Genomic DNA, 27,759 nt, shown 5'->3' on the forward strand with positions numbered 1-27,759 from the left:
GTGCCAAAAGTCAAGTATGTTAAGAGCCTGACAACATTCAAAAGAGAGGAGATAGCAGAGGCAAATCTTGGAAACATGCTTTAGCCTGCGGAGCCGGGGAGAACGTGGCATGAGCAGCGGGGGAATGAGGAGAAGAGAGACCAGCAAGTTTAAGGGAAGACAGTGGACAAGAAGCTGCACAGCTCACCAATAAGCATATGGGCATTGATGACTTTCTCCGGTCACCCTGGGAATTTGCTGCTGCAAGGGGGAAGGGGAAGGCATCACGGCCAGCTTTGCAGGCTGGGTACAATCCTGCTCCTGCGGCTTCGTGGAGGACTGTGGAAAGTATGACCTTGCTAACAGGGAACTGTGCATACACTGTGTGCCCATGTCAGGTCCCCAAGCCAGCGCAACACCCACCAAATCAGCACTGATACATACCAACACACTCACCCCCTTGTTGGCAGTTTCAGAGAAAGGCCCCAGATAGCTCCACAAAGTCAAGGATCAGTGCAACATTTTCACTGCACCTTTTCAGTACCTGTGGTCAGTTTTGTACTATTCAGTGCAGGGCTGATTCAAGCACTAAATTCACTCTTTCTTCCACATGCACACCTTGTAATATCTGAACTTTGAATACCTCCTTTTGTCATTCAAACTGGTTGCTCTGCTGCTCAGAGCTGAGCTAGCTGGAAAAGTGAGTGGCACAAGAGGAGCTGACGTTCTCAACTTGCAGAATTTCTTCCACAAAGAAGGGATTTAGTACATTTGTTACCACCTCAATTTAGATGGAAAGGCAAGGAGACAGCAGCCACACATAAGTCGGAAGGGAATGAAGCCCGATGGAGAAAGCTGGTGGGAAGAAAGTTGTCCCCATCAGAAATGTCTGGTCTTCCTCAGAGCTGCCTTGCTGAAAATATCCTTTTGTTGTTTGCCCAAATGCAGCCATCACCAGCTCTCATGCCAAAACGATTAGACTTATGCCATTTAAAGGAAGGACTTTGGCACGTGGGAAACAGCAGAAGAAAAGCACAGCAAAATGCTATTCCATGCCAGCCTTCTAGAGAGTGGTGATACGGGGCAGCAGTAATCTGACCAGAAAAAAGTGGGATGGGACAAAGGGGACCTGGGTTGTTGAGAAGGCCAAAAAGGCTCAAGGTGTCTGCCTCGCTCATCTAACCTGCACGTCTCTCAAGTAGAGGAGCAAAGTGCTGTCTATGCTGGTTTCCTGGTGGGCAGCAATGAAAGGAGGCAGGCAAAGTGATATTTCTCTCTCTCTCTTGCCTTGAGCAAATGCCAGCAGAAAGCTTTGGCAGCTGCTGAGTGTTGTGCTCTGGGAATTTCTGCAGCACAGAGTGTTGGTCTCATTGCAGCAGTTGGATGACACCAGACCCGTTGGTGACAATGAGCCTTGCAAGGAGAAGTGAAGGTGTAAAAACAAGATGAAATCCAAGCTGTGTTCTTTTGAAGGGAAGAAAGCATTTACTGACGTCAAGAGCTGCAGCCAGTTCCATTTGAGGTGCATGTTGTGCCCAAAATGAATTTGAGAGATCACAAATTCACCTGGAAGATCGATTTCATGGCCTGAGAGCCAGAATATTAACCTCTGTATCACTCAACTCTGAAACAGCCCCTCTTTTCCCATTTGTGTTACTCTTCACAGCTAAAGCTGTGCCATCTTTTTGTGCCGAGGCTGGGAGAGTGCTGCGTGTCACCCCCTCGCAGCTCACCAGCATCCAAGAGGCACTGGAAAAGCCATTACCAGTGAGAGGATTAGGGAGCAGTGCAGTATGTGCGGTGCGGCGAGAGGCTGGGGAGGCAAGTGGGCTTGCAGGGCTGGTCTGGGCTCACACATAACTACGTGCAGAACCATTCTGCCAGTCAGGAGGTCCCACAGCAGATGGGCAAACCCCTGATTTTTGTTCGTAAGGAAAGTAACAAGCGGAAAGAAGGACTGCTTTCTAGAGAAAGGAATAAAAACAATGCTAAATAAACACTGTGCCTGCCTCTGCTTTGGCTCGGTGTGCCTCTGATCCAAAGGCTACAGAGGTGACTGTGGGACAGATTTCATCTTTGGTGCCACTGGGATGATTTCAATAGAAATGCAGCAGGCTGATGCTGCAGGACATTAGCCAACTTATTTCAACAAACTTGCACCCAAGATGCCAAACAGTCCCACTGTACTCCATCATCCTCACAGTGAACAGACCAAGTCTCCCTTTGGGTGACACCAAGCCTGATGCCCTGCTCTGCCCACTGTGTCTCGACTTGACTCAGCTCTCTACACGTCATCTGGTGTGCTTGTCAAGGGGAAAGAAACAAAATAAATCCCGTGTGACCCATGCTTCATTCAACTAATCCAATTACCCTTATTTTCAGTCCAGCTCAAACTTTCCATTACGTGGAGCAAAGGAAGAGGCAACTAGCTCGCCTAATGCTGTAGGAAAACACACAGACCCAAGCACCAAAGCAGATCAAGAACAGGATGAGTCCTGGGTGGGGAGCTCTTGGAGAGGGGAAGCCTTTGCCTCCTCCTCCTTCCCTCCAGCCTTCTTCAAACCACCCAAACACACTGCAAAGCCAACGCAGATAATACAGCAACCAGGGGGTGGGCAGGAACAGTGGCATTTGCAAAGGGACAGACAGACAGCAGCCAGATAGCTTAGAGCAGCCTCCCACCAGGAGCTGGTGTTCAGCGTCTCTGTTTGCCCTGCAGTAGTCTCTGAGGTGTAGAGGTGTTTGCAAACTCGCTCCCACTGTCCCTGCGCCACAGCTCAGCTCTTCCAGGGAGATGGGGAGGTGATTAGATCTCTGCACTGCCTTCCTCAAACACTCTCCCTCCTCAGCTCATTTTCTGTTGATGTGCCCACTGTGGTTTTCAAGCTCCTGACAGGGTTAATTGGCAGGCCCAGTAGGGGAAATAAAATGTTTCAGCTCTGTGGTTGCTTTTTTTGTCCTTGTTTGCTCATGAGGCTGTGGGAAAGCGCTAGCTCCTGAAGGGTTAAAGAGCTAGCGCAGCAGGTAGCCAGCCGCTCTAGATCTCTACAATTTATTCCTGGCCCCTATTCAGGCCCCTGCGTGCTGCTCAGTTGCATATTAAGGGAGCTACAGGGCCAACACACAACCCCTGCTCCTCACAGCCCGGGGCTGCAGGGAACAGAGGGCACAGGCCAGGGCCAGGGGGATGGCCAGGGCCGAGGAGGGAGAGCTGTCCGGCACAGTCATAGACACTAAGGGCCATTTTACACCCAGCAGCAGCAGGCTTCTGTAGCCCTTTTGCTCTCCCTCCGGGGCTGGGCTTCCACAGAGACACAAGCCCCCTCCCAGCTTCTTCTCTGAAAGCACTCTCATTCCTCTTCCATTTTCATCTAAGTTTCCAATGAAGATTTATTACTCTGAGTGATTACGCTGTCAGCCAAATGAGCGGGGAATAGGAATATCCTTTCTTCTTGCATTCCAGCCACTGGTCCGTTTGGCTCTCAGCAAAAAGAGCAGAGATGATTTTATTCCCTTTTTCTTGCAGGTATTATTTATTTGCAGGCTGACGGCATGTGGGAAAATCCATCAAGAATCAGAAGCCTAGGGCATGAAGCTGGGTTATTATTCACCTATTTAAAACCTGGAAGAAACTGGGTGGTCAGTTAAGTGCATGTAAGACTCCAAGGCAAAAACTCCCAATCAGCACTTATGACCAGTCAGATGTGGCACAAGAAGCAACTGAGAACAGGCAAAGGGGGCTGTAAGGAGATGGAAATGTCAAAGCAGAAGACAGTAGTCGTTTCCATCCCACACTCAGAAAACAGGAATTTTACACAAGATGACAATCGTCAAGATGATGAAGCATGCACGGATACACAAAGAGATTTTTCCCAAGACCTATGAGATCAAGATTTATTTTTGAAGATTGATTTTTTTTTTTTTTGGGGGGGGGAGGTGGTGTTTTTAATTTTCACTTCCTTGTAATAAGGATATTCCGCTGTCCAGCGAGAATGCAGCTGCGGCAGTAACGCTATGCTACACCTGCACGACAAGAACACAAACCCAAACATAAATAAAAAGAGAATCCAACTAGTCTGATTTTGGTGCCCATCTGAGACAAATGCAAGTAACAAACAGATTCCACCAAAAAAACATCCCTCGTGCTGGATTTCTGACATTACTGGTTAGATTATTAACATGGTAATCAGTAAAAAGGGCAGTTTCAATCAATCAACTTCATCTCCTAAGGAGAAGCCACAGGAGGGAGAGTGAAGTAGTCAGGAGATCTGGTTCTGCAGATTTAGGCAAATCACTTTGCTCTGTATGCCTGTTCCATTCTCCTTTTATCTCACTAGACTGTGTCCTAGCCCTGTGTCATCGTCTAGACAATGCCATTTCTCCTGTCCTGCATTTTCATCCAAGAAAAGGCTGGGAGAGGAAAGGACAGGCACAGAGTCTGCACGCTCTTTACAGAGCCACAAACAGAATTTACATCACCAAGTCTTAACATCCCTAGTCATCAGTAAATGGCCAGGAAACCCTCTGGCAAAATGTACCTTTTTTCTTTCCTTATGTTGGTGCAACAGAGAATGACAACTTGCTATTCTGTTAGCCCAAGCAGCAGCAACCTGCTTGGTGAAGCTGAAGGCTTGGCCCTGCTGATGTACTGTGCATGTCAGCACAACACCACTTCTGCTCTCAGTTTGCTTTGACAAAATCCAGGAAATTGCACACAAATGCAATGTTAAAAAACCTGATATGATCATGAAGCTGAAAGCCTGCTAATAGGAAAACGCAGGGAGGAAGATTGTGCGACTCACCTGAGGCCAGGCAAGGAGTCAGCGACGGAGCTCACAGCCGAATGCAGGCATCCTGACATGTGGAGCTACCCCTTAACTACACATCAAACACAAGGTCCCAAAAAGCCCTTAATCAAAACAGAACTGAAACATCCTACCAAGGTCACTGCAAACAAAGCTCACCAGGAAAAATCAGCTTTTGGGGGAGACTGTTTATGCTAGCAAGGTTTGAGGTTTGTCAGGTTCCCCTAAGACCTCCCACCAGGCTGCAGCAGGAGGCAGTGGGACGGGGTTCCCAAACTGCCTGCACTGCAGAGCACACTCGGACAATAAATAAATTGCACAGAAACTCTGTCCCTTTGGGTTCTTCTCTTTCTCTCCATATTATTGTGTCACTCTGCATGTCACCTTGTAATACTGGGTTATTTATCATCACTGAGTGCCTAGATTGGCCCTGCTAGAGAAAAATCAAAGAAAGCAGCAGCGGCTGAGGTTTGATGAGAAGGAAAGAAATTTTTCCCTTCGTGAAGCATACATACTTCTCCTGCAACTCCCCACACACCCACACATGCACGCACACGTTTCCAGCCTGCTCCTTTTCCCCCACCAGTAGGCTCCTTTCAGCCTGGCGACTCCCCGCTCTTCTCCCTTTTCTCTGCTCAGATTCAGTGCCTCATTTCTATGGATTTCTGTGTCAGCTCCCTCAAGGATATTCGCTGGAATGGACACATTTATGGGATGACTAACATTCTGAAAGCAGGTGGTGCTATTATAGTTATACAAAAGCCACCTATTTTTGGTGCCTTGCGCTGTCATCCTGTTAGGCTATACTTTGCTTTGCCTTGTTATCATACCAACTTCTCAGCACCATTACTCTGGGCTGCTCTAGTTCCAGGGCTGTCTGTGGAGGACTGATAGAGGGGCATCTTTGTTCACTGCAGTGGAGGCTTGGAGCTCCCCCACACAAAGAGAGGCCTGCAAATTTCTCTCTCTGTCATAATTAATTTCCTTCATGAATCCCAAGAACTTACTTAAGAAAAAAAGAAAAAAGTTCTGGTATATATGCATATCTAATGTATGCACGCACTCACACATATATATTTTCCTATGCAGAGTAGCAGCCTTAAAGTGAAATGTTAGAAGGTGACTATGTTCACTTTATCCTTATATCATATTTGAGATAATCACTTTGAAAGTCATAAGGTATATTTTAAGTATTGTCTATTATCTTCAAGGATGTCTGTTCACATTGACTGTTTTAATACCTCAACTTATATCGGTTTGGAAACTCTTAGCTTGTCTCGTCTCAGTTCTTGGCACATGATCTTATCTGTCCCTGTACTCCTGGGTTTGGTGTGGTAACACTGCGAGGGTGCTGTACTTATCCTCCGTCACAGACCATCTCTGCCTAAATACCATCTAAGCACCCAGGACTGAGAAGGAATGCAAGATGAAACACAGGCATGGAGTTCAAATAAAATTGCATTATTAGAAGCCACATTCCCCAGCTTCAGTCCTGAGTCCTTATTTAACTAATAGTGAAGTGACCAGGAAAAAACAATGTCAGCATATGACAGTTTTAAAGTGCATATAACAGAGCAGGGACCACTGCAGGAAGATCCCGAGGCAGTCCGAACCCACCAGAATCTCCTATGTCCTTTTCACCTTGAAGAGAGAAGCTGGATTTTCACTTCCAGCTTGGCACTTTGCAAAACCTGGCAGCTCTGATTCCAGCTCCTTTTACTCCTCGTAAACCCAGTGGAGGGCAGTACAAATTGTATGTGTGCTTCCTAAACTGGTTTATGTCAATCCGGCTTGTGTGTGAGGGATTTGCATTCAGAGAGTCTACAATAAGTACAGAATTATTAATACAGCGTTGTACTTAATAACTGAGACACTGCTTGTTACCAGGGGAAAAAACACTACCCTTCTGCTACAAAGGATCTAAATGGGAATCAGGTTCAGTCTCGTCTCATAGCGTAAATGTCCTGACCTGCTGTTCCCTACGTTGTAACACAAATTCAGCTATAATCAATTATGGCTTGAAATGCTCCTTAAATATAGAGAAAAATCTAAAGCACATGCAAAGGCCTCTGATGGTAACTGATGCGATAAAGCAGTGCAGGAAACTCCTTTTTCTTATTAAAGGCTGATTTTAAATCCCTCTGCAGACAGATGCAGTTGCTGTGCTGTGTACTGCTAACCTTGAATTCACATTAAGAAGTGTATCAAAACTTTCCTTTTCCAACCGAGTGGTTAGGATGGGAACTTCTCTGACAGTGGCTGCACGTTCTCCTCTCCCCACATTTCATCACCAAACAATCCCTGGTAATCAATAGAGGTCAAATCTAGATCCCATTGGGATTCACAGTGAAAACTATTGACATCAACAGGTCAAGAATAGCCAAGAGACGATTTATACAACAGATAGCAGAAAATGTAAGCAGGAAAAGGCCACCGCATTCTCAGGTGGTGTAAATCAAGACAGCTACAGATTTACACCAGCTAAAGATAAGGTAAGGAGAAAAAAGACAAAAGAGAATAAAAGCATCTTTAAATGACCTCAGATGCAAACAAAATCTCATCATAGCACTGTTGCACAGAAAAGCTTTGACCTAGCCAGGCTGATACAACAGGGAGGCTCCTTTTACTCTGACTGCTACTGCCTGCCGAGACAGTCTGGGACACAGAGGGGAAGCAAAGGAAGACAAAACCTGCTTTGTTCTTGATTTCAGCAACCGTAAGAAAAAACAGTCACTTCTCTTCAATCGACTTCCATTGAGGAATGAAACGTTTCGTGCCAGAAGAGGGCACTTTAACTACAGGCAAGCGTGAGCTGTGCTGCCTGGTGCTGACCCAGGCAGGCAGGCAAGGTGGGGAGGGGGAGGTCGCCTCAGGAGGCCCAGCCTTACACTGGGAAACAACTGCAGGGAGGTGCAAAGGGGCACAGGCTGCTGGGCCTCCGCTCCCTGCCTAGGAGCTGGCACCGAGTGCTCACCCTCACTGGCTTTGCTGCCTTGGACTTGCGCAAGTCCCCGCCCTCCATCAGCAAAGAGCTCGAGCTTGTGCTCCTGGGTCACACAGGCCTTTTGTCAGGCCAGGCCCATTCTGAAATAGAAAGTAATTGTCCCACCAACAGCGCAACTACTGAGACCCCGTCCTACCGCTGGTTTCTGCAGCAATATGTGTTGTGTGCCAGCTGAAATTCTCCCTGTGCTGGAGCATTTTACAGCAGCTCCCCATACAGACTCTCTGATGTGTAATAACATTTAAACTCGCTCCAGCCTTTCCCCCAGCAGAGGCGTTAGTTGAGTTTCTTTGCTCAGCTGCCTGTTTTCATTAAACTTGCCCAAACTTCACACCTCTGAGAACTCTTTCTGGTTGGAACCAAAAAATAGGCTCAGAAGTTTTGGGGTGAATATATATGAAACACACACACACACACACGTGCTGCCCGGCAAAAGGACCCTAAACACAAAGACTGTCTGCTTTTTCCAACCGTATCAGCTAGTTCAAACCCAGATGGGTCTCTCTACAAACCTTACTCGTTGAAGCACATAACACTGGTCCCATCCCTCCAGGCACAACATGATCAGCCATGCTTCATCTCCTTAGAAAAATCTTGACAACACAAATTTCAGAGATTATGCAAAAACTTGAATTATAGGCAGGGAAGGCCATAAGAGATGGAGAAAAACAAACTGAATGATATAGCAAGTATGAGAATTTAGGTCTTGCTTTGAGAGTTTTGTTTCTTTTCTGTGTGTTCCCTATGATGAATCTCAAGCCATCTTCTTGTTTGAGATAGGCTAGCACAGAGTAATAGCTAATGTATCCGAACCAGTCCATAAACTCTCACTGCATCTATCTATACCATCTAATTGTCAGCGGCTGCCTCAGAGTGGTTAGTCCTCTCTTTGCATCTTGAAAGTTTCCAGACACATAAATAAACCAAGCACGGATAAATTGGGTCTAAATGTCTGTTTCTCAGATGGATCTGGCAGCTGCCTCAGTTTATTGGCAGTTCATTTATCATCTCAAGAAAAATATTGATGGTTCTGGAGACACAGGCCCTTTCTGTGTCCTGGTTGAAGGAAAGCTGTCCTTCTGGGCAGGCTTTGGAAAGAAAGTCAATGCAACAAATTCTACTTGGCAGACATGTGAGGGATGCAGTGCAAAGAGGAATCATTAAGTAAGGAAGAAGGGACACTAGGATGATAACCCTGTTGGTCTAGAAATAGCCCAGTCTGAAATCTTCACAGTATCACAGCAAGAATATGAGATTGTGAGACTGCTAACAAGCACAGTGATGGGCATCTTCTTGAAGAGAGGTATTACTGCTACACGATAACAGACAAGGAGCCTGAAGCTGTATTCTGCCAACAGAACCAGCCACTTACCAGACCTTGAAGAAATCCACAGAAACTCCAGGATGAAAAGGCTTGAAAACAGGAATAATGGGACTGCAGCACTGCAGACTCTCTCCCCTTGGGCTGGCAGAACCATGCAGACCTAGCTCCGCCACACAGGAGTGTTAGCAGTCCAGCTGCCTCTCCTCTAGAAAGTCACCGGGAAGACAACTGTGTCCTCCAAGCCATTTCCATCCCCTACCTCAATTACACCAGCTACATTCCACTTGAACAGCCTGTTTAAGGATTTATTGAAAGGAAGCTTGAGATTTGTCATGTATTGATATGGTGGAAGGAGATCTCACTTTGCATACATCCTCCAACACTGATTCAGCCAAATGTCTGCAGAAACAAGTCCAATGTAAGCTTTTGCTACACGTGACACTCCACTACCCTGTAAATCCCTCTTTGCTGCAGGAGAAGCCTTCAGTAGTTAACCTACATACTGGATTTCTTGAGGGACTAGCCGATGAAGAAAAGATTAATGGATTGTCACCTATCATTTGGTCTTTCGTGGTACCAGATGACAGCTGCTGGTTTAATAAGGGTTGCTTGGCTTTAGGAAAAAAAATAACTGGCCTAACAGAATCATGAATGCAACCTGACTGTGGGAGCATGTTATCCAGAAGTTGGTTTGCTGAGGAAGTGATGCACACCAATCATGATGCCAGAAAGCAAGGTTTTTGGGATGTTGCAATTTTCAAAAATGATGTATTCCTCCAACAGGAGTTGATTCCTAGACTCTTTTAGCCAGATGACCAAAACTCCAGCCTATGCTGAACTGAAATTCAGTTAATTTAACAAGCTTTGAATCCCTCCTAAGTTTTGGGAAAAAGAAGAGTACAGCAGAACACACACAGACTGTTAAGTGCATGAGGAATTGAACACATGCTGGTTACAGTGTGTACTGTGAAACTGAAAGCCATATCTCTCATTTTGGTACTTATACGTCTTGTTTGTGTGACCAGGGCAGGATTTATCTTGAGCACAAGTGAAAATCAAAATGCACAGCAACTACAGACTCTGCCATTAGTGTCACAGGAGTTGATTCTCCATTGCTTGGCAACTCATACAGTTGTGTATACCTGGAAAAAAAAATGTAAGATGATATATGATATACCAACTCTAGAAATGAAGGAATGATTCAGATCTGGTAATATTTTTCTGCTTATGGTGTACAGGATAAATACTCAGAGAGCGAATAACTAGGTAGGCTAGGAGACTTCAAACATGAAAAAAAGGCAGCTGATATGAGTGCCATGGGGAAAGCAGATGGGGATCAGTGCTGCTTCCAGTGTAACAATTAGGAATTACAAAATAAAGCTTGCAGGGTTAGGCTTAAAACAAACAAGATGCTATTAAGCTGTGGAAATCCCTAGCAAGGAATGCTGTGGATGCTAAAAATGTATACCGGTTCATGGGAGACAAATCCATTGAGTGTTACTACAGACATAATCAACATCTCTGGGTCCAGGATCCCCAAACCCTTAATTCTGGAAGCTGGAAGAATATTCAGAGGAAGTATTGATATACGCTTATTCTATTATTACATTCTTCTCAGGCATCTGCTTTTGGCCTCTGTCAGAGACAAGACACTGCAGAGGACTGGTTTTGATCTGAGGTGATTTGGCTGTTCTTCCTTTAAGAGACGAGACATGGGAAAATCAGACCCGTCCTGCTGTTACTGAAACACAAAGGTTTCTGGCACTAGATCAAAGCTGCAGATTAGCTTCTGCCTGAGACATGTTCAGACTTTGGTGATCTGAACCCTGGTCAAAGTTTCACCTCTAGGTGACAAGAAATGCTGCCGGCTTGGGGTGGGCATGTATTGGCCTTGGCTTGATTGGGTGTTCTCTTCACCTGTCAACTGTACCTGCCAGGTTTCTGGCCTCTTTCAACAGTGACTTGGTGGAGAAGATGCAATCTCCTTTTCAGGATGCCTTGAGACATCCTTTGTTAAGGTTTGCAGAGATGTTAGGGGTAAAAGTTTGTAGGAGGAAAGTGAAATGAGGTCTCTACTCACCAGTGACATGCCCAGCAAGGCAAGGAGATGTGGGATTGGTTTCCTGTGACTTTCATGCCTACTGTCCTCCTCTAGTTTCTAACAATAGAGATGCAGCTGTCCCTACTGGAGAGATTAATTTTGGTCTCTCTACTCATTCAGCCAGCTATTTTTCATGAAACTCATAGGAATGTAATATCTCTGAGACCTTTGTCACTGTTAAATTCAGTTGCAATTGGTCAAGCAGCTGCAAAAGACAGACACACAGACAGAAAGACACTAATTTCTTTGCTGAGTTTCCTAAAAAACATCTCTGATTCCCTTTCAGGATGTTGGTATTTGGAACTAAAGAAGTAATAGTTCAAAAATAACTTCTGCTCCCACCCTAGAATTCCCTTTAATCACCAATAAGCCCTGCTGAGCTTTTAGGTGGCTAAATATAAAAGAAAAAATTAATAGTTTAGGTGAAAGACAGCACAAAGTGAACAAAAAGCAGAGACTAGGTGTGTCTGATTAGTGAAACACCACCTGTGCAAAAAAATCAGATGAGATGACAGAAAGGCATGGGGTAGGGGTAATGACCTAAAACTGCAAACAAGATGGTGAGGATACAGACACAAGACAGGCAGGCACAAGGGAGAAGACTCAGACAGAAGTGAAGAGACACAGAGAAGAGGAAAAAGATGACAAACATGGAGACACACAAACACCACTACAGGCTGGCAGAAAAGCAGAGACCTATCACAGAGACACTGGAATTTTTCTGTTTATTGCTTTTTGAAAAATGCCTCATTCTGAATAGCTTTTTTCTCTTTATTCCCATTGACATTTGGGAAATCTCCAAAGCACAGCACTGGCTAAAGCCCTCACCCAACCTAAATCTTCAACCCACAGACGTTACTCTTTAGTCATATTAACCACTCCCCTCAGACATTTCCAACAAATTGTTAATATCTTTTAAGCCCTGCTCTCCGTTGCCTTTCAGATTAGCCTTGCCCTTTCCTTTGCACTTAAGTTTAGCAAGTGTTACTAATAGGAATTTAACATTTACCAAAGAATTATTTTAACTATGAGTCTAATAGCATTTGTATGGTGTTCTGAGCACCCAAGAGCCTCGCTATCAGTTCTATATGCTTAGTTTTGTCTAAATTGCTTGTAAGACAAAGGAAAAACACGAGTTTATAGAAAAGCCAGTTCATAAGAGAGGCATTCAAAACCTTGCAAGTCAGTTCCAAGAGGGGTAGCAGTGCCTGGAGGGAGCTTCCCCCCTTGTTTATGTTAGCTGCAACTCTGCAATCACTCATGTAATCGACTTCACCTTCCAAGCATTCACTGACAGCATCACTTGTGCTTGGTCTGACTTATCTTCTCCTGTGTGCAAAAGGAATACTAATAGCAAAATGTAACAATTTTTATCATTAACTGGCAAATTTTATGATTTTTTTTATACCACCATCAAAACATTTTGAATTAGAGAGTTCTGTACTTGCAGGCCACTGATTTAGCTGGCCTGATAGAAACTGTGTCATTGATAGCTTTAATGGAAAGATCTGATGAGGATTTCAATCAGTAAAACCTCAGTGACAGTTTGGCACCGCTTAACATGCAGTGTGTCAGCAGAAACCCCAAAGGCCGCATTGGATATGAGATCATTTCTAGAGCTGGGCTTCCTCATCTTGGCTGACTTATAAGTATCAGTCTTCCCATGTCACTGGATAGAGCCCTACCTAGGCCAAAGAGCACATTCTCCGGCAGCATTGAGTTGAAGACAGCTGGCAGGAAGCAGGGATGATATTTGCACATGTGTCTCTGTAAGACACTTACATTCCCACTGTCCACAAGGTCCCTCTTCCCAAATAAGGTTGTAAATAGTCATGGCTCTCAAGTGAACCTGTGCAAATTCCCTAGGCCAGGCTCACAGCTACTGAAGTCTTTCTGCTCTTCAAAGAAGACGAGGTCTTGCATTTATCATAGAAGGGTTTGGGTTGGAAGGGACCTTAAAGATCATCTACTTCCAACCCCCCTGCCATAGGCAGAAATACTTTCCACAGACCACGTTGGTCAAAGTTTTATGTCTAAAACTGACTTGAGTGTATTTCTGTGGATCTGAATATGCTCCCTGCTTACATTGTGGTCCCACAACAACCATCTCTTCTCTTCCCTATGTCTTACCTACTCTGGGAAAGAAACCTGTGTACACAAGAGGAAGGAAATTAATCTACACCCTCATGGTGTACAATGATCAGGACAACACAACTCTGGAGCAAACCATGGTGTTGGGTCTAACTTATGCCTTAAGATCTGATAGGACAGGTAGGCTCTCAGTGCCTCTGATGCTTCATTCCCCTCAAGACTAGAACCAAAGCTTACAAACTCCCTTTCACTTCTACTTAAACCAGGGCTGTGGGTCTGATCTGCTCTCCCTCCTTCCCCACAGAAAGCCATGTGAATGCTTACCAAACTGGCAGCCTGCAAAGCACTTGGTCACACAGAGAAATGAACCAGTTACTGAAGAGCACTCTTACTGCAGCAGCTAACTGCAAGACCATTTCCCCACTCACGTGCATAGCATTTGATACCTGGCTCCTAGCCAAAAGGTAACTGGAATCATATGGTTAAATCCCCAGGAAATACTTGGAAGATGTCTTCCAAGACTGATACTCTACATTTCAGAAAAAAAAATAAAAATCTTACTTTAAAAGAGAAAAACACCTTTATAATAACACTTTGCACTTTTATAGCATCTCTCATCTGAGGCGATCAAAGCACTTTGGGATACAGATGCTAAGAAATCCATTACAAAAATTATAGATATTCCTAAGTTGACTGTAGTGACTTGCCTTAATTTCCATTTCTTCACTGATACTCCGAGACGGTGTCTGCCTAGATTGATGCAGTCAGTGTTACAGGCAACTAGATAAACAAATCTACATACAAATATACACTCTCCCACACACTCTCTCTTACAGTAAAATAAGTATTTTTCTACAGCACTGTCCACTGTATTGAACTCCGTGAGGGAGAGAGGTGTGCATACTGCAACACCATATACTGCTTTGCACTTTCATTCCACTGCACTTCATTAAACAGACTTTCACTGTTTCTTAATTTTCTTTGAGCAGGTCCCCGTGTATATACCCGATATGAACAAACACACGGATTCCTTCTGGGTATGAGCCAACAGCTGCAACCCTGAAAAATATCAGCTTCTTATATCATTAACTGAGTTTCCATGGTGCCCTGGGGCAGAGATATTGATGCTTGACAGCATTATCACTATAAAGTAACTTTACAACTCTATAATTTAACTCTATGCTTCCAGTAATATTAAGAGCATTTGAAATTGTGGCTGTAAACCTTGACATTTTCACACAGACTGGGGAGTTGAAAAAGGATTTTGTTTTCTTTCCTCAAAGACAGCCCAAAACATGGTACTGAGAAATAACCAAATACTGGAGAGATGATGTGCAAGGAGGTCACTCTTAGGAAAATCTGCAGGATTAGGATTAATGCTGCTTTTTGCAACACACAGAAAGGAGCCTGTTTCTACGAGTTTAGCAGAAGAAGGACGAAGATGTAGGCCTCTGGAGGTCTTTTCCTGAGTATGTGCCCGATTTACTTTGAAATCATCTTGGCAACAAGCTCTAACTCAAGTTCAAACATAAACCACACTGGATAACCTCTGCAGAGCTCCTTCAGCTTTATCAGCACAGCCTTTCATACCTCATTGGCTTTTGCTGGTAATGTTGCCTTTACTGGGTGGGAATGAATCTGCAAGGGCCATAATCCAGCTCATGAGGATCTTCTCTTAAGGATATCTCTAACAGAGCTAGGAGGATCAGGACAGGCAGTTGCCAAAAAAAGAAATGTAAAAGCACCAAAATAACCAAGTACATTTGCCCTAGAGGACTGGCAGGTCCATGAAGCTCTAAAAGTTATAGATGCTTGTACTGGAATTGTAGTTTGCATACAGATTTCTTTTCCCCAGGACAGGCATTTACTGAGATCTTTAAAAGGAACCTGGATATAAGCAAATGACTGTTTCCTCCAGAGGATTTAACTTCTCAAGTCCCCAGTCAAGCAGCAGGCTGATATTCTGCTTGAAGTTAAGAATAAGAGTGAACCCAGTGCTCCCAACTGTGCCCAGACTCCAAGATGCGAGCTCCTGTTAGGCATCTGAAAAGACTCTAGTCAATATAAGTTTTCATTCTGTGGCTGTAGCCACATAAATACATTTTTTATGTCCATAAACAGGAGAGAGAGTTCAGCAGTGCAACTCTGCCCTGTTTAAGGGATGCAAAGTTTCCAATTCAACACATTCAGGGAAATGGAAAATACGAAGTAATATCTTTGCAAGTTGGTTCAGCTATACTGTTTTAAAGTTCTGAGATAATTTCTCAGCTTTCTGTAATGTGAAAAGATCTGTCTTTGGGTAATATTAGTAATGGCTCTTCGGAGTTCTTCACCCATGGCTTCCAAAATGTTTTTTTTTGTTGGTTTTTTTTGTTTGTTTGTTTTTTTTTTTTTTTCAAAAGAAGTTTCATTAAATTCATTCTTTATATTGAGGATGTTAAATTAAAGAGGTGAAGTGATGTGCTTAGAAAAGCCGTACAAAGCAGAACTGTTCCACCAGACCCTCAGCCCAGGGTTCCAGTCTCCTGTTCCACTCAGAAGTGATTTCAGTGATTAAAGTCATACACATAAATAGCTAAAGACCCATCTTTGGATCAAGGTCTTCCCTACCTGGAGGAAGCTTAGAGTTAAGATTAAAATACACAAAAAAAGCCATAGACACGCTGACAATTGTGGTGCCTACCAATCTTGATGGTTATTCTCCCGTACAGCTACCAGGCTACAATCATACCAGTTCTTGCCTGGTCTCCATCATTTCTATTTTCCTACCTCACGGCTAGTCTTTGGAAGAGTAAAACCTTTTATGCTCTCTTCTGGGCTGCCTGCGGTGCAGCAGGGATCCAGTTCAAACACTCTGAAAAATGAACCCAATAGATTTTAAAACTGTTGATGTGAGACTCCTTTACTGGCCACTCTCAGGTCAAGCTGTGACAGCTGCTGTTCAGCAGCTGTAGTGGAAAGCAATTCTGGGTGAGCTACCAGAGCAGCGCTCAGAGTCCTACCACTGGGGATTCATCCTTCTTCCCCCTCTTTTATCTCTTGTTCCCTGCCCAGCTATGAGGCTGGTGTGTATCTCGACAGCTCAGCAGTTGAGCTGCTGGTGATGAATGTTACAGAGCAGTTTACATGCCTTGTATCATAAGCCCTGTAAATGCCTAGTAAAACATGGTATTTAATGGAAGCGTATCAGCTCATTTTAAAGCTTCTTCACCTGGTGCTGAGCAAACTGTTGCTGCACTGCGTTTTTAATCAGTTACCACCAAATGTGTGCATGTGTGAGAAGGGTTTTAAACATTTCTCTGTCCACTTCCAGGCAACTAACCGACAAGCCTACAATCCTCTTATTATGCGTTGGAAACAGAGTCCATTCACTGTTATCTACAGCACATGTTATCGTAGAGTATTCTGCAGAGCCAGGCTTATAGAGCATATCCCTAATGTTTCTCATACACCAGGTACATATCAGTTAGACACAGACCTACCAGGCACACACACATACCTCTGAAGGAACATATAACAGGACATTCAGGAAGTTACACCTGATGCAGAGCTTTGCTTGCAGGATGAAAATGTAGGATGAAAATACAAGAGACACTCCAGCAGTAACAATTACTGATATAATGCTGAGACCTGAGACATTCATGCAACCGTGTTAACTTTCTATGTTACAAGAGGCCAGAAATTCAACACTTTACAGGATGCGGTTCTCGCCATACATGTCCCAAACATATATCCCCTGCACACACTGGTGGAAGATCCTTCACTCCTGGATTTCATTTAAATAGTGCAGTCTCACGGGCAAATTTGTTTTTATAGAACATACCAGGTGTAATCCTCTAAATTCTGAATATAGTCAGTCATACTAAGTGGAGTAATTTGGAACAGATTTCCACTTTTAATGATACCTTCCCTTCCTTTTTTTCCATTTTTTTTATTGAAAAAAGTTACTGTCCACACTAAGAATGTCAGAATTCAAATAACACTTATCAGACTGAAAGTCTGTCTCTGATTTTCAAGCACATAAGGTATCCATTTATCTTAATAATTACAAAGTATGTTTCAGTCACACAAGTCTGAACAAAATGCATAATCTTACCCAATGTAGAAATATATCTATTACAGGCTCATGTAGAGGTTTGTATAGATCATAGAGTTAGCACATAAACTCTGAGGAACATGAAGAGATTTTTAAAAAAAACCCCAACAAACATAATCTACTTATGTAATGACATGAAAGAGGGTAGTACTATGATCTTATTTACCATGAATGCTGTAAAGGAAAGAAGATGACAGAATTACATGCCACCAGTGGAAACAGAAGACTATTCAGAGTTTGATCAGTTTTCTCATCTGTCAACAGGAACAACATTAGGTTAAATTAGTATTTTTGTAGAACCTGGAGATCCTCATTTGTTTTGGTCTCTACATGGAGCCAGTATGGCTAGTTTCTGAATGTGGGGTGCGATCTGCTTTGTAGTCTCTGTTCAAGGCCATGGGTTCCCTGAATTTGAGGCGGAGTCTCAGTCTACACTTCTTAATCCAACACTAGAAGCTTTGAACAATTCTAGCCTCCCTGATCCTGTTTCTATTAAAACCAAACCAAATAAAAAAAAACCACAACCCAATACCATCACAGTGGGATGAAAAAAGTCCTAAGAAATACATCTTTGAAGGCAGATTTCCTGAATACTTGCCATATCAGTTCACAGTTTTTGCGCTCACTGTATTTTCTTCATTTATTTGCTTGACTTGCTGCCTGCATGTAGCTAGATAGTTAATAGAAGCACGCCTGTCCTTGGAGGCCAATATGAACTGACTGGCTGTGTCTTTGGTTCAGGTCCATTAAAAAATCTGAGCATTAATTAATCACTGACTTGCAAAGAGCTTGGAAGAGCTGTTCAGGCTAAACTGGAACGTTCTGCAATTGTTTTACTTTTGGTCACGGGCACTTTGGTGATATGAAACTTCTCCCCTGCCAGGATAGGATGTGCATAAATCCAGTCACTCCTGTGTTAGAGCAGACCAGCCTAGAGACTGCTTCTAGCAGTTCCATTTCTTTCTCTAACTAGTAAACTGCAGACATGAGAAGAGCTGTCATAAGCAGCACTCCTGATAGAATCCCTCCACTGAAAAGGAAATAATAAAACCTACCAGGGCAAAATGCCAGTGGAGTATACTACATGGGCAAAGAGCCTTCACAGCTTGCTGTCTGCCAGGCCAGTCAAAACCAGCTTCTCCTCCTTTTTCACTCAGCTAGGTGAAACTGTAAGTATAGAAATCAAGCTGCTGCTTGAGCTTTCCACACATCAGCACTAAGAAGGATCTCTGTGATCTGGGGCCTGTTTTCTGTGCTCTAGCTGCTGATGGTCACAATGAATGAACTGAGAATGATGCATCTCTGTGTGCAGAAGGCAAAAATAGCAAATAGAGATGTTAGACCCCACACCTGAAACCTTTGTAATATGAAACAAAAATCTTTATGGAAAAGGAAACTAAGCCAGCATGACCTACAAGCCATGAAGAAAAACATATTCAAGGGAACCATGGTCTCATTTGTATAGGGACTCTTCCCACTCCTCACCACAAAAACTGTTCTTGATAAATAAGCAGTTTTCAGTATAATGAGTACTAAGTGAGGAGGAAAATTAAAGGTGAAACTAAGGCACATGTTCTTAAAATGTCAAAATACCAACATAAGAAAATAAATACCTAAACGTAACAGTAATGACAATTTTTTCCTCAGTGACAAGGTATACTACATATGTGTATGTTGCAAGAAGCTATTCCTTGAAAATAGTTAACCTTACTGGGCAAAAAAGAACTTGTATTCCAAATGTTGTCTGATAAGTCACCTTAATATATTCATCCCCCTCCTTCCCCCACATTCCATTTTCAGTGAAGAAGCCAGACCAGAAACCCCCAAATGATTAAGAATTACTTGTCCTGCTCCCTGTTTCTCACTCTTATTCCCACACAGTGTGCACATATGCATGGATGGTGAAGAATTACATCTCACATAAAAATTTCCCCTTTGCTACCCTAAAGCTGTAAACTTTCCCCAACTTCCAAAATGCAGTGGAGAGGTAAATAGGCAATCGCAGCTAATCTTTCTCCCTCTGTAGTATTTCTAAACCTGTGGAAATTTCAAAAGTTACCAAGATAGAGTGACAAAATGAAAGAACATACCCAAGCTTGAAGTATGGGCACTGGTTATTTGATTGAGCATGGTGACAAAAATAAAAAGAAAAACATAAAACCAGATCATAAGACCAGTCAGAACAATTCTACAAATCGTTGATACATTGAGATAGCCAGATGGATATGTGTTTTTTGAGGAATGAGACATTGCTTCTATTTGAGCACTCAAAAATGCGAACAACTTTGACGAGTTTTTTTGTCGCTTTCCATTTCTTTGTCAACTGGTATTAAAGATCTGGCCCTGAGGCAGCTGCAGAACCTAATGGATTCTTTAGAGCCTTTTGGCTGCAGTTCAAAGGTGGAGAAGATATTTTAACTCAGTACCAAAGATGCACTTTCAACTTGCTATTAAAACAATAACACAAACTCGGGGATAATGAGAGAATAAGGAGAAAAATGAAGAAAGAAATGGAAGACTATGGAAGGGAATGGATCACAGGCTCTCTAGGACTAGTTTCTGTAATAAGTGTGTGAGACAATCTCCTACAAGAGGGAAATGGCTTATTTGATGTAATATGCCTTTCTCTTCTTGAATTTCCACAGTATGGAGAATCAATATGAGATAAATTAAAGCATCAGGAGCAGACTCACATTTCCACTTGTGTGTTCCTATCTCAGCAAACTCTTATTGAGATAGAAGTATTTACCTTAAGTGCCCAGTCCACATGTGCTGCAAGAGGAAAGATTTCAAAAGGATACATGCTTCTTCTGTGTAGGGGACAGCAGAAGTGGGTCCACCCAATATGTAGCTGTAGAATGAGACTTCCAGAGTGTAGCAGTAGGATGTATCATTTAACAGTCCACCAAGAAAACGCCGGCCTGTCCCTGCTTTCACAGCATCTTTGTTGAACGATGTACTGGACTGCAGGAGGAAGAACACAGAGACGTGAAGAGAGTTCATGAGTGGAACAAGGGAAGGGTTAGGAAGGAATCTGTTAAAATAGAAAACAGTTAAATTCACATTACCAATTCTCATTTACATGATATGAGACTGCACTATTTTTTGAGCACGGCTTGGAGAGATCATTAATGGAAACAAAGTTCTGGCGCACAGACTATAAATAATGCCTTGCAAACTTTCACAAAATTAATCTCAATTCGCTAGTAACATCAGCTTTTCTCCTCCTCTTTTGGATAACACAACGAAAGCCTGTCGTATGCATGAATTGAAAAGTGAACCTTCTAGATCCTACATTCTCAAGAGTTAAGCTGGACTGTTATTTGGATATTGGGTTCCTTCTCTCTACTGCATTCCCCTGTATCGTAACCATTCTCCCCCACCCCTCATCCTGGACTCTTAAGCAAAGTAGACATGCTGTAAGTGGCATTTACATTTTAGTGAAACTTTCTCATCTAAGATATTTGACTGGTTCTTAAATTAGGTCACACAAATTTCCACTTCACTAACTTAAATGTTAACTGGGTGTTACTCTCTGGGTCGAAAAATATACTGCACTATTTTACAGCATTAGCAGCATAGTATAAAAGGCAGTATTTTGTGCTATTACTGAAGATCTAGCTTTAAGAACCCTACAGCTTTATGGCTATTCATTTGAGGGGTGGAGGGGAGGACTCCAAGTATTTCCATAAATGAGTTTTAGCGCTCCTTTGAAGACATGACATCTGGAGACTAAAGGGGAGCTTATCTTCAGGTTGATTGAAGTCTCAGAGCTTGTTCCTACCAACCAGACAGAAAAATGGATTCTGATTTCATTTTGGTTATCAGACTGCTCACAAACTTGATAACCATTAGACTGAGTCAATCTGGGCTCAGCAAAAGCTAGTGACCACCACCAAAAAAAAAAAAAAAAAAAAAAGCGCTTAGTAGATCCAACTTGGATCTGTTGCTTTATGCCTTAATATCTCCTGCTTTAAGACTTTTACGTTGCCAGTGAAACATGAAGGACCTTCAACATAGCTTACTGTTCAGTCATTGTGCGCACGGTGAATTCTTTGAGCTATCCAGGGTCCTACTAGCTTTAATGCTAGGATCTTTTCTTGCTGACACAGTAATGTTAGTAGTTATCAAGTCCATCTCTTATCAAAACCAAGGAAAACAAAATTTCTTTCTTATTCAAAAAATTACATAGAGTGGTTCAAAATGTTAAACTCCTCTACACCGAGAAAATCAGACTAATACTGAAAAGAGCAACAGTTCTTGATTAATAGCATATACCAGAAGATATAAAGAATAGAAATACCTGTGGGTTTATTAACATTCTGAATGTTTTGAATTCTCTCTCATGTTATAAAAAGGGAGTCTTTCCAGGTGAATTAGAATAAGTTGGAATTGGGTTTCTTATTAGCAGTATATATAGGAGTTTCCAAATGCAACTTGTTGTCTTTGTGGTAACATAATATTTAGCTTTGTGGTAAACTGTACACGGAATGTATTCTGCTATTTACCTATCATATAATTTCCTCCCAGTTACATGGCAGAAACCTTGAGGATATTCTGAATACCTATGGGACAGGGAGGTTAAGCACTCATGAGGACTGATTGGGAAATTAATTGTTAATTTGATATATGGAGTAAAATACTTAAGGAGGCCTACAAGAGGAAATGTTCTCTGACAGCCTGCAAAAGAAGCCTTCAAAAGACTACTGAGACCCTGAAACTGAGGGAAGCTTTGTCTTCAGTTAAAATTCAGAAACATTAAGGAAGATGATCATGCTCTGGGGATTGCATCATAAGTCAAGGAAACATTGACTTCAATAGATAGTGCTTCATGTTCCAGTGAATGCCTGTGGTGGAGCTTTTAATGCACAAAAGCATCAACTAGTGAATATGGGTGTATGGAGCCAGCTCAAACGAAGAAGACAACAAATGTGTCAGAATATGGTATTGTGGTTTGTGAGCAGAAGCATCACTCACAAGCGGAGGAAGCTAATTCTATGGCTGTATTTGGCACAGTGAAAACAAGGGAAATGTCAAGAAGTAATTCAGGGCAGACGTTAGGGACAAAAGTACTCCAAGTGATTAGGAGATTCATTTACTGATACGGAGTATCTATGAAGATTATGGAATCTCATCAGCTATATTTAAGAACAAAATGGACAAGTATCTGCTGAGTATAGTTCATGTCTTTGCGATACAGTTTGGACATGAGGTCCTTTTCAGCTCTATTTCCCATGATTTCAATTAGGCTAAAGGAAGGTTAGGAGTCAAATTCCTCATAGATGATTCTTGAGATAAATCTTACATAATATTTTCATCACAATTCTTGGCACGGTAAAAGAGGACCATGCCAACAAAATTTGCTGATGACACACTGTGGAATGAATCATCATTATGGAGGAGGCTCTGAATATCATACAAAAAAAAAAAAAAAAGCAGTGGGATGACTTTGAGGACCAGAGTGATAGTAGTCAGATGAAACTCAGCTGCACAAGTGCCAGGTCATGTACTCAGGGCCTAATAAAAAACAATCTCTGGTATAAGCTGAAACCTCATCAGCTGGAAATAGATGAAGAGAGAGTCTGATGTATTACTTCACTGAAGTGATTTTTGCTTTCTGGCAGAAAATAGCTCAGAAGTTGGATCTAGTTATTGGCAAAATTATACTTGCCATATTTCAAAAGTAAAGAGTAAGTAGTTTAAATAATTTGAAGAAGGTTTTGTAAATAGCCAAAAAAAAAGAAAACAAAATTTGGATCTTTCCAGCATTTTAATTTTTATAATGCTCTTTTGTGGGGGTTGGGGTTTTAGGTTTTGTTTTGTGTTTTTCTTCTCTCTTTTTTGTAATAGAAGAGTTCCAGTTTCAGCTGTGCAAAATTACTTGAAATGGCAATGGCATTAATAAAATCACCTGTTCATTTCTTTGCCAAGTAGGGCTGCACTTCCAGAAATAAAAAGAAGCTGAACCTTCATTTAGGTGCATAAATGTAGATTTTAGAGGTTAACTGTCCTCATTTGAAAAAAATCTGATGGCATAGACCAACTTGATATCTTGAGTAAAAAGTAACATGTCCAATTTGACTCAAGAAGATTGGGGTAGAGATAACATAACATAAACCTTTCAAATATGAACACATGCATGTTTTGAAACAGCCACTTGGGCTTGGCTCTAGAGCAAATGTTGTAAGTCAGAATGTGATTTGAAGTTTTAGGTGAAAAGAAGAAAATTACAGATTCAAGAAAATTCAACTAATGACAAGGAAGGGCAGCAGGTACTTGCTTGAGTCCAACCTTCTACTCACTGTTTCAAGTCAAGATAAATGGAGTGGAGAAATAAACAGGCAAAACTGACTCCTCACCACAACTGATCTTGGCAACTAATAATGCTGAAACAAAGATTATGAAAAGCCATGTATTATCATGGCTGTTCAAAGGAAGAGCCTTTTGCATGCACTTTTATTTAATCAAACTCTAATCTGGGGAAAAGAGGCAGGGGCGTGGGGGTGGGGAAAGAGGAGCAAGAGAGGGGAAAGATCATAGGTAAACTTGTCCGCAAATGAGTCTCTCATTTTTCTGGCAGAATCTATTGCCCTAAAACCCTTGCAAAGCTGAACTGAAGTCATCATTAAGCAAATGCACTGAGCAGGCACAGCAGGAGAAGAGCTAAACAAATATTTATTTCTCCAAGGCTGAATCACATGGGAGTGTCAACATCAACAGCAAAAAGTACAAAGTCTGGAGGATGGGGGGAAACACCAAAGACTTTGAAGTTCTTAAATAGGGATATTTGTATAAAATCAACAGTAATTTGTTATTAAAACATACAGATACATTAAATCTGACAGAAGGACTCTGCTTCCCAGCTTGTGTGAGATAATTCAGTGAACAAATAGCTATCTACAGGATTAGGAGGTGCCAAGCAACAAGAATCCAACGTTACAAAAGCAGAGCAAGAAGGGTGAAGGATTACCCCACTTTCTCATGAGAAGAAACCCACCAGAAAACTACACCTGGATTTCACACACACTTGGGAGCCTCAAGGTGTGCTGACCCTCTCTCTACATCTCAAGCATTAGTGGTAGCTTCCCCAGGCCCTCCTACCAGATTTCATTCCTTCTCCCCATGCTGTGCGGAATACCTTCTGTATGACCAGTTTCCCCACTGGGAATGACCGTGAACAGCCAGGCAGCACAAATAAATTTGTAAACCAATTGAACCTTATTCAGACATTGCAGCAGACAAAGACACAGGTGGAAGGAAATAAGAAAAAAAATTGCATACAAATTCTTTCTGGAGTGGTCTCAAAGCAGAAAAAAAAATCTTGGCCCTTGGTGAGACCTCTCAATGTGCCAGAACCCCTGTCTCCAGGGCAGTCTTGTCTCCTGGCTGGTAAGGTCACTCTACCACACGGTCTCTCCTCAGTGAATTCAACCCCCTGGCAGCTAGTTTACAAGCTCAACAGCTTAGGAAGCTCCCATATGGCTGAGGGATACTCTTGGTTTCTGAGCACTGCTCCATCATCCTGCTAACAACTACTGGAATGAATGCCTTCAGCAGTCTATATTCACAAAGTAAGGGCAGGCAGTATACTTATTGCCTCTCTATGCCTGTATCAATCTATCACAAGAGTGACTCCAAGAGATCAAGAGGGAGAACAGCACATTTCTCACATATCTGAGACTGAATTTGTCCAAGTCCACCCTTTGGCGTCCTGATGGACTTGGAATCTGAGTGGTTCTATTTGGTGGGACCTTCCACTGGTGGGACCTCCTCCTCAGTGTATGTGTGACTTGGCAGGGGATTTGTCTTGCTACAATATTAGAAAACCTCAGGTTGCACAAAAAGAAAAATTGGAGGCAAAACCCAGTAAATCTGAGTCCACTGTTCAGTGGAAGAAGAGATGCCAAAAAGGGCTGAAATGTTAAGCAGGCTCAGTGTCCAGCCAGTGACGAATGGGAGCTTCAGTTCTACCTTTCACTGATGGCAGGGCAAAGGGACAGAGTACAAAAGAGTACTTTCTCATACAGGGCTTGTGGGGGAATGAATCTTTGTCATCTTCTGAAATTGCTGAACAAATTAGGGAGAAAAAGGATCAAGGAATCATCACAGTGGAAGTCAGACCTTGCCAGGCTCCTGACATGGCAACCAGGGTATAGACTGCACATCACTTATGATCAATCCTAAGGTGTTTCTCCAACGCAGAAAGAAAGGAAACGACAAGATACCAGTGACTCAGAAAGTAATTAGGAGAGAAATCGTCAACCAGACAGATATCTGGTCACAGGCTTTGACAGATTGAGAAAGATGAATTTCTGATGTAGCAAGGTCTAGGAGGTTCCTGATATCCAAGAGACAGATTTTACCAGGTGTTCACATCTACTGCAACACAATTGATTGTTTATCTGCCCATGGAAGGAAGTAGCAAACTGCATGTATCTTCAAAAACTGGAGCTCAAGTGTGCACATTAATGTTTCCCAGATCGTTTGCCCTCACAAACAGAGTATCTGTATGAAACTCAGAACAAAGAGATCCTCCCATTTGCTGATATAGGCAGATGAGGTAGGTCCAGGAAGTGTTCTACAAAAAGATGTAGCATGTTCAACTGTATGCTCACAAGAACCAGAGAAGCATGTTGGAAATCTTTCCTGGAGAAGAGCAGATACATAAACACTAAGAAGAGTCATAGTTACGAGAATGGTTTTGTATTACAACACATAATTAAAAATATGCTGTCTTACTCTATAGCATTTCCATTTGGAAAATAATCTTTATTTCACTACTGAGGCTAATTACTCCTAAAAAAACCCCAAACTAAAACAAACCCAAAACCAGAAAAACTGCCCACATTTTGCTCATTCTGTAGTTGAGCAATAAGCACTTTACCTACTGGGGTAAACTGGGATTATGCATACAAATTGCTTCATGTTCTTCAGCTATCAGCACTAGCAATGGCCAAGTGTAATCAGGACTCAATTACAACCTCACCAGAGTTATCCACTGGTGCTGCTTTTATAGCTGAAGAGCAAGCTTTTTTTCCAAAGCAGGTCTGACCTCCATGAGCCCTCAACTCACTGCCCTGGTGTAGCAAAAAAGCGGTAATAAAAGAGTTAATAGTTAGTGTGCTAGAAAAAAGGAATGACACACTTGTCATCAAGGAAGAATAGACATGCCATTGGGAAATGGACTAGAGCCCAGACAATGTCGAATCCATTTCGGTGAAGAGTTTTACAGTAGCGGCTATAACTCACTCTCATTTTATAGAATGCTTTATTGAAGTCTGCAAAAGTTAGAAAGAGAGCGCAGAAATGCACTGGTATTGAAATCTTTGCCACAGAAGATTGTAAATAGCAATATTACAAATTGTGACTCTTCTGCTTGCCCCTCCACAGGTGCTATAAGAGGGGTGCAACTGGCAGCTCACTTTCCTCATATGGATAGAGCTAATTACTGCCATGGTGTGCCCAGCAGTCACTGCTTTGACCCTGCCGTTTTTGCAGCTGGTAGCCCATCAAGCTATCTTACAATCTCCTTACTTCTCTGGAAGCAATGAGGAAACTTCTCACTTCAAAAGCCAACTTAACTCTCTCTTCACACCCATCTCTCACCAGCTCTATTAACTCTCTTAATAAATTGGAAAACATATGTGTTAGTGCTTTTTGCGATAGACTATCAACTCCATGCCAACTGGGTCTGGAGACTTTGAAATCATGGCATTTGTGAGGCTACTATCAGGCAGCCTTCTTCCAATTTATTTTGCCAACAAGCTGCAGCCAGCATCTGAAATGTAGATGGGATTTTTGAAAAAAAAAAAAAAAAGAAAAAGAAAAAAAATCCCAAAGGCAGAAGGCTGATCTGAAGGAGGTAGCAGGCAAAGAGGAAGGATTCTGGGAGCAGAGACATGATGAAATGGGAACAGCTCAAAATTACTCCCTGATTCAACTCACTTTGCAGCCTTGCCCTGTTTCTGATGCATGGGAGGAAAACATATTTCATCTCAAAATCATTTGTGACTACTGAAATTTGGGAAGAGGAGGTTTTGAAAAGTTCAGGATAATTTCAAAGACAGATCCCATTACTTGGAGTTTTTCCAGATCCCTTAGGGACAGCAGATTGGACTGATATTCCTGTGAAAAGGCTCAGTCACTCTCACTGCCAGCTCTGCAGTTGACAGCATTTTGCTTCATAACTTCTGTGCCTGATAGAAAACACTGAGGTGGGCAGCAAACTTTGGGTTTAACAAGGGAATATTCTTTGAACTAGAATTTGATTTGCAGAAATCTGAGGAAAGGCATGCAGAGGAGATCTGAAACAGTTTGGCCTGTCCTAAGAATGTGAGAGAGAAAAGCCTGAAACTGAAA

The 27,759-nt window shown here is 42.4% G+C and overlaps 1 protein-coding gene across 1 annotated transcript in view; it reads right to left on the reverse strand.

Moving 5' to 3' along the window:
* Positions 1-20,149: 20,149 nt before the first annotated feature.
* The window catches only part of AGBL4 (ATP/GTP binding protein-like 4), a gene marked incomplete at both ends in the record, with an annotated part of 71,811 nt that continues 64,201 nt past the window's right edge, over positions 20,150-27,759 (reverse strand). The window contains one exon of the mRNA XM_009700077.1: positions 20,150-20,364. Within this exon, the coding sequence (XP_009698379.1) occupies positions 20,150-20,364 (215 nt within the window). The remainder of the gene's footprint in view (positions 20,365-27,759) is intronic.

Source organism: Cariama cristata, unplaced genomic scaffold (assembly GCF_000690535.1).
Source record: "Cariama cristata isolate BGI_N322 unplaced genomic scaffold, ASM69053v1 scaffold20355, whole genome shotgun sequence".
Taxonomy (NCBI): Eukaryota; Metazoa; Chordata; class Aves; order Cariamiformes; family Cariamidae; genus Cariama; species Cariama cristata.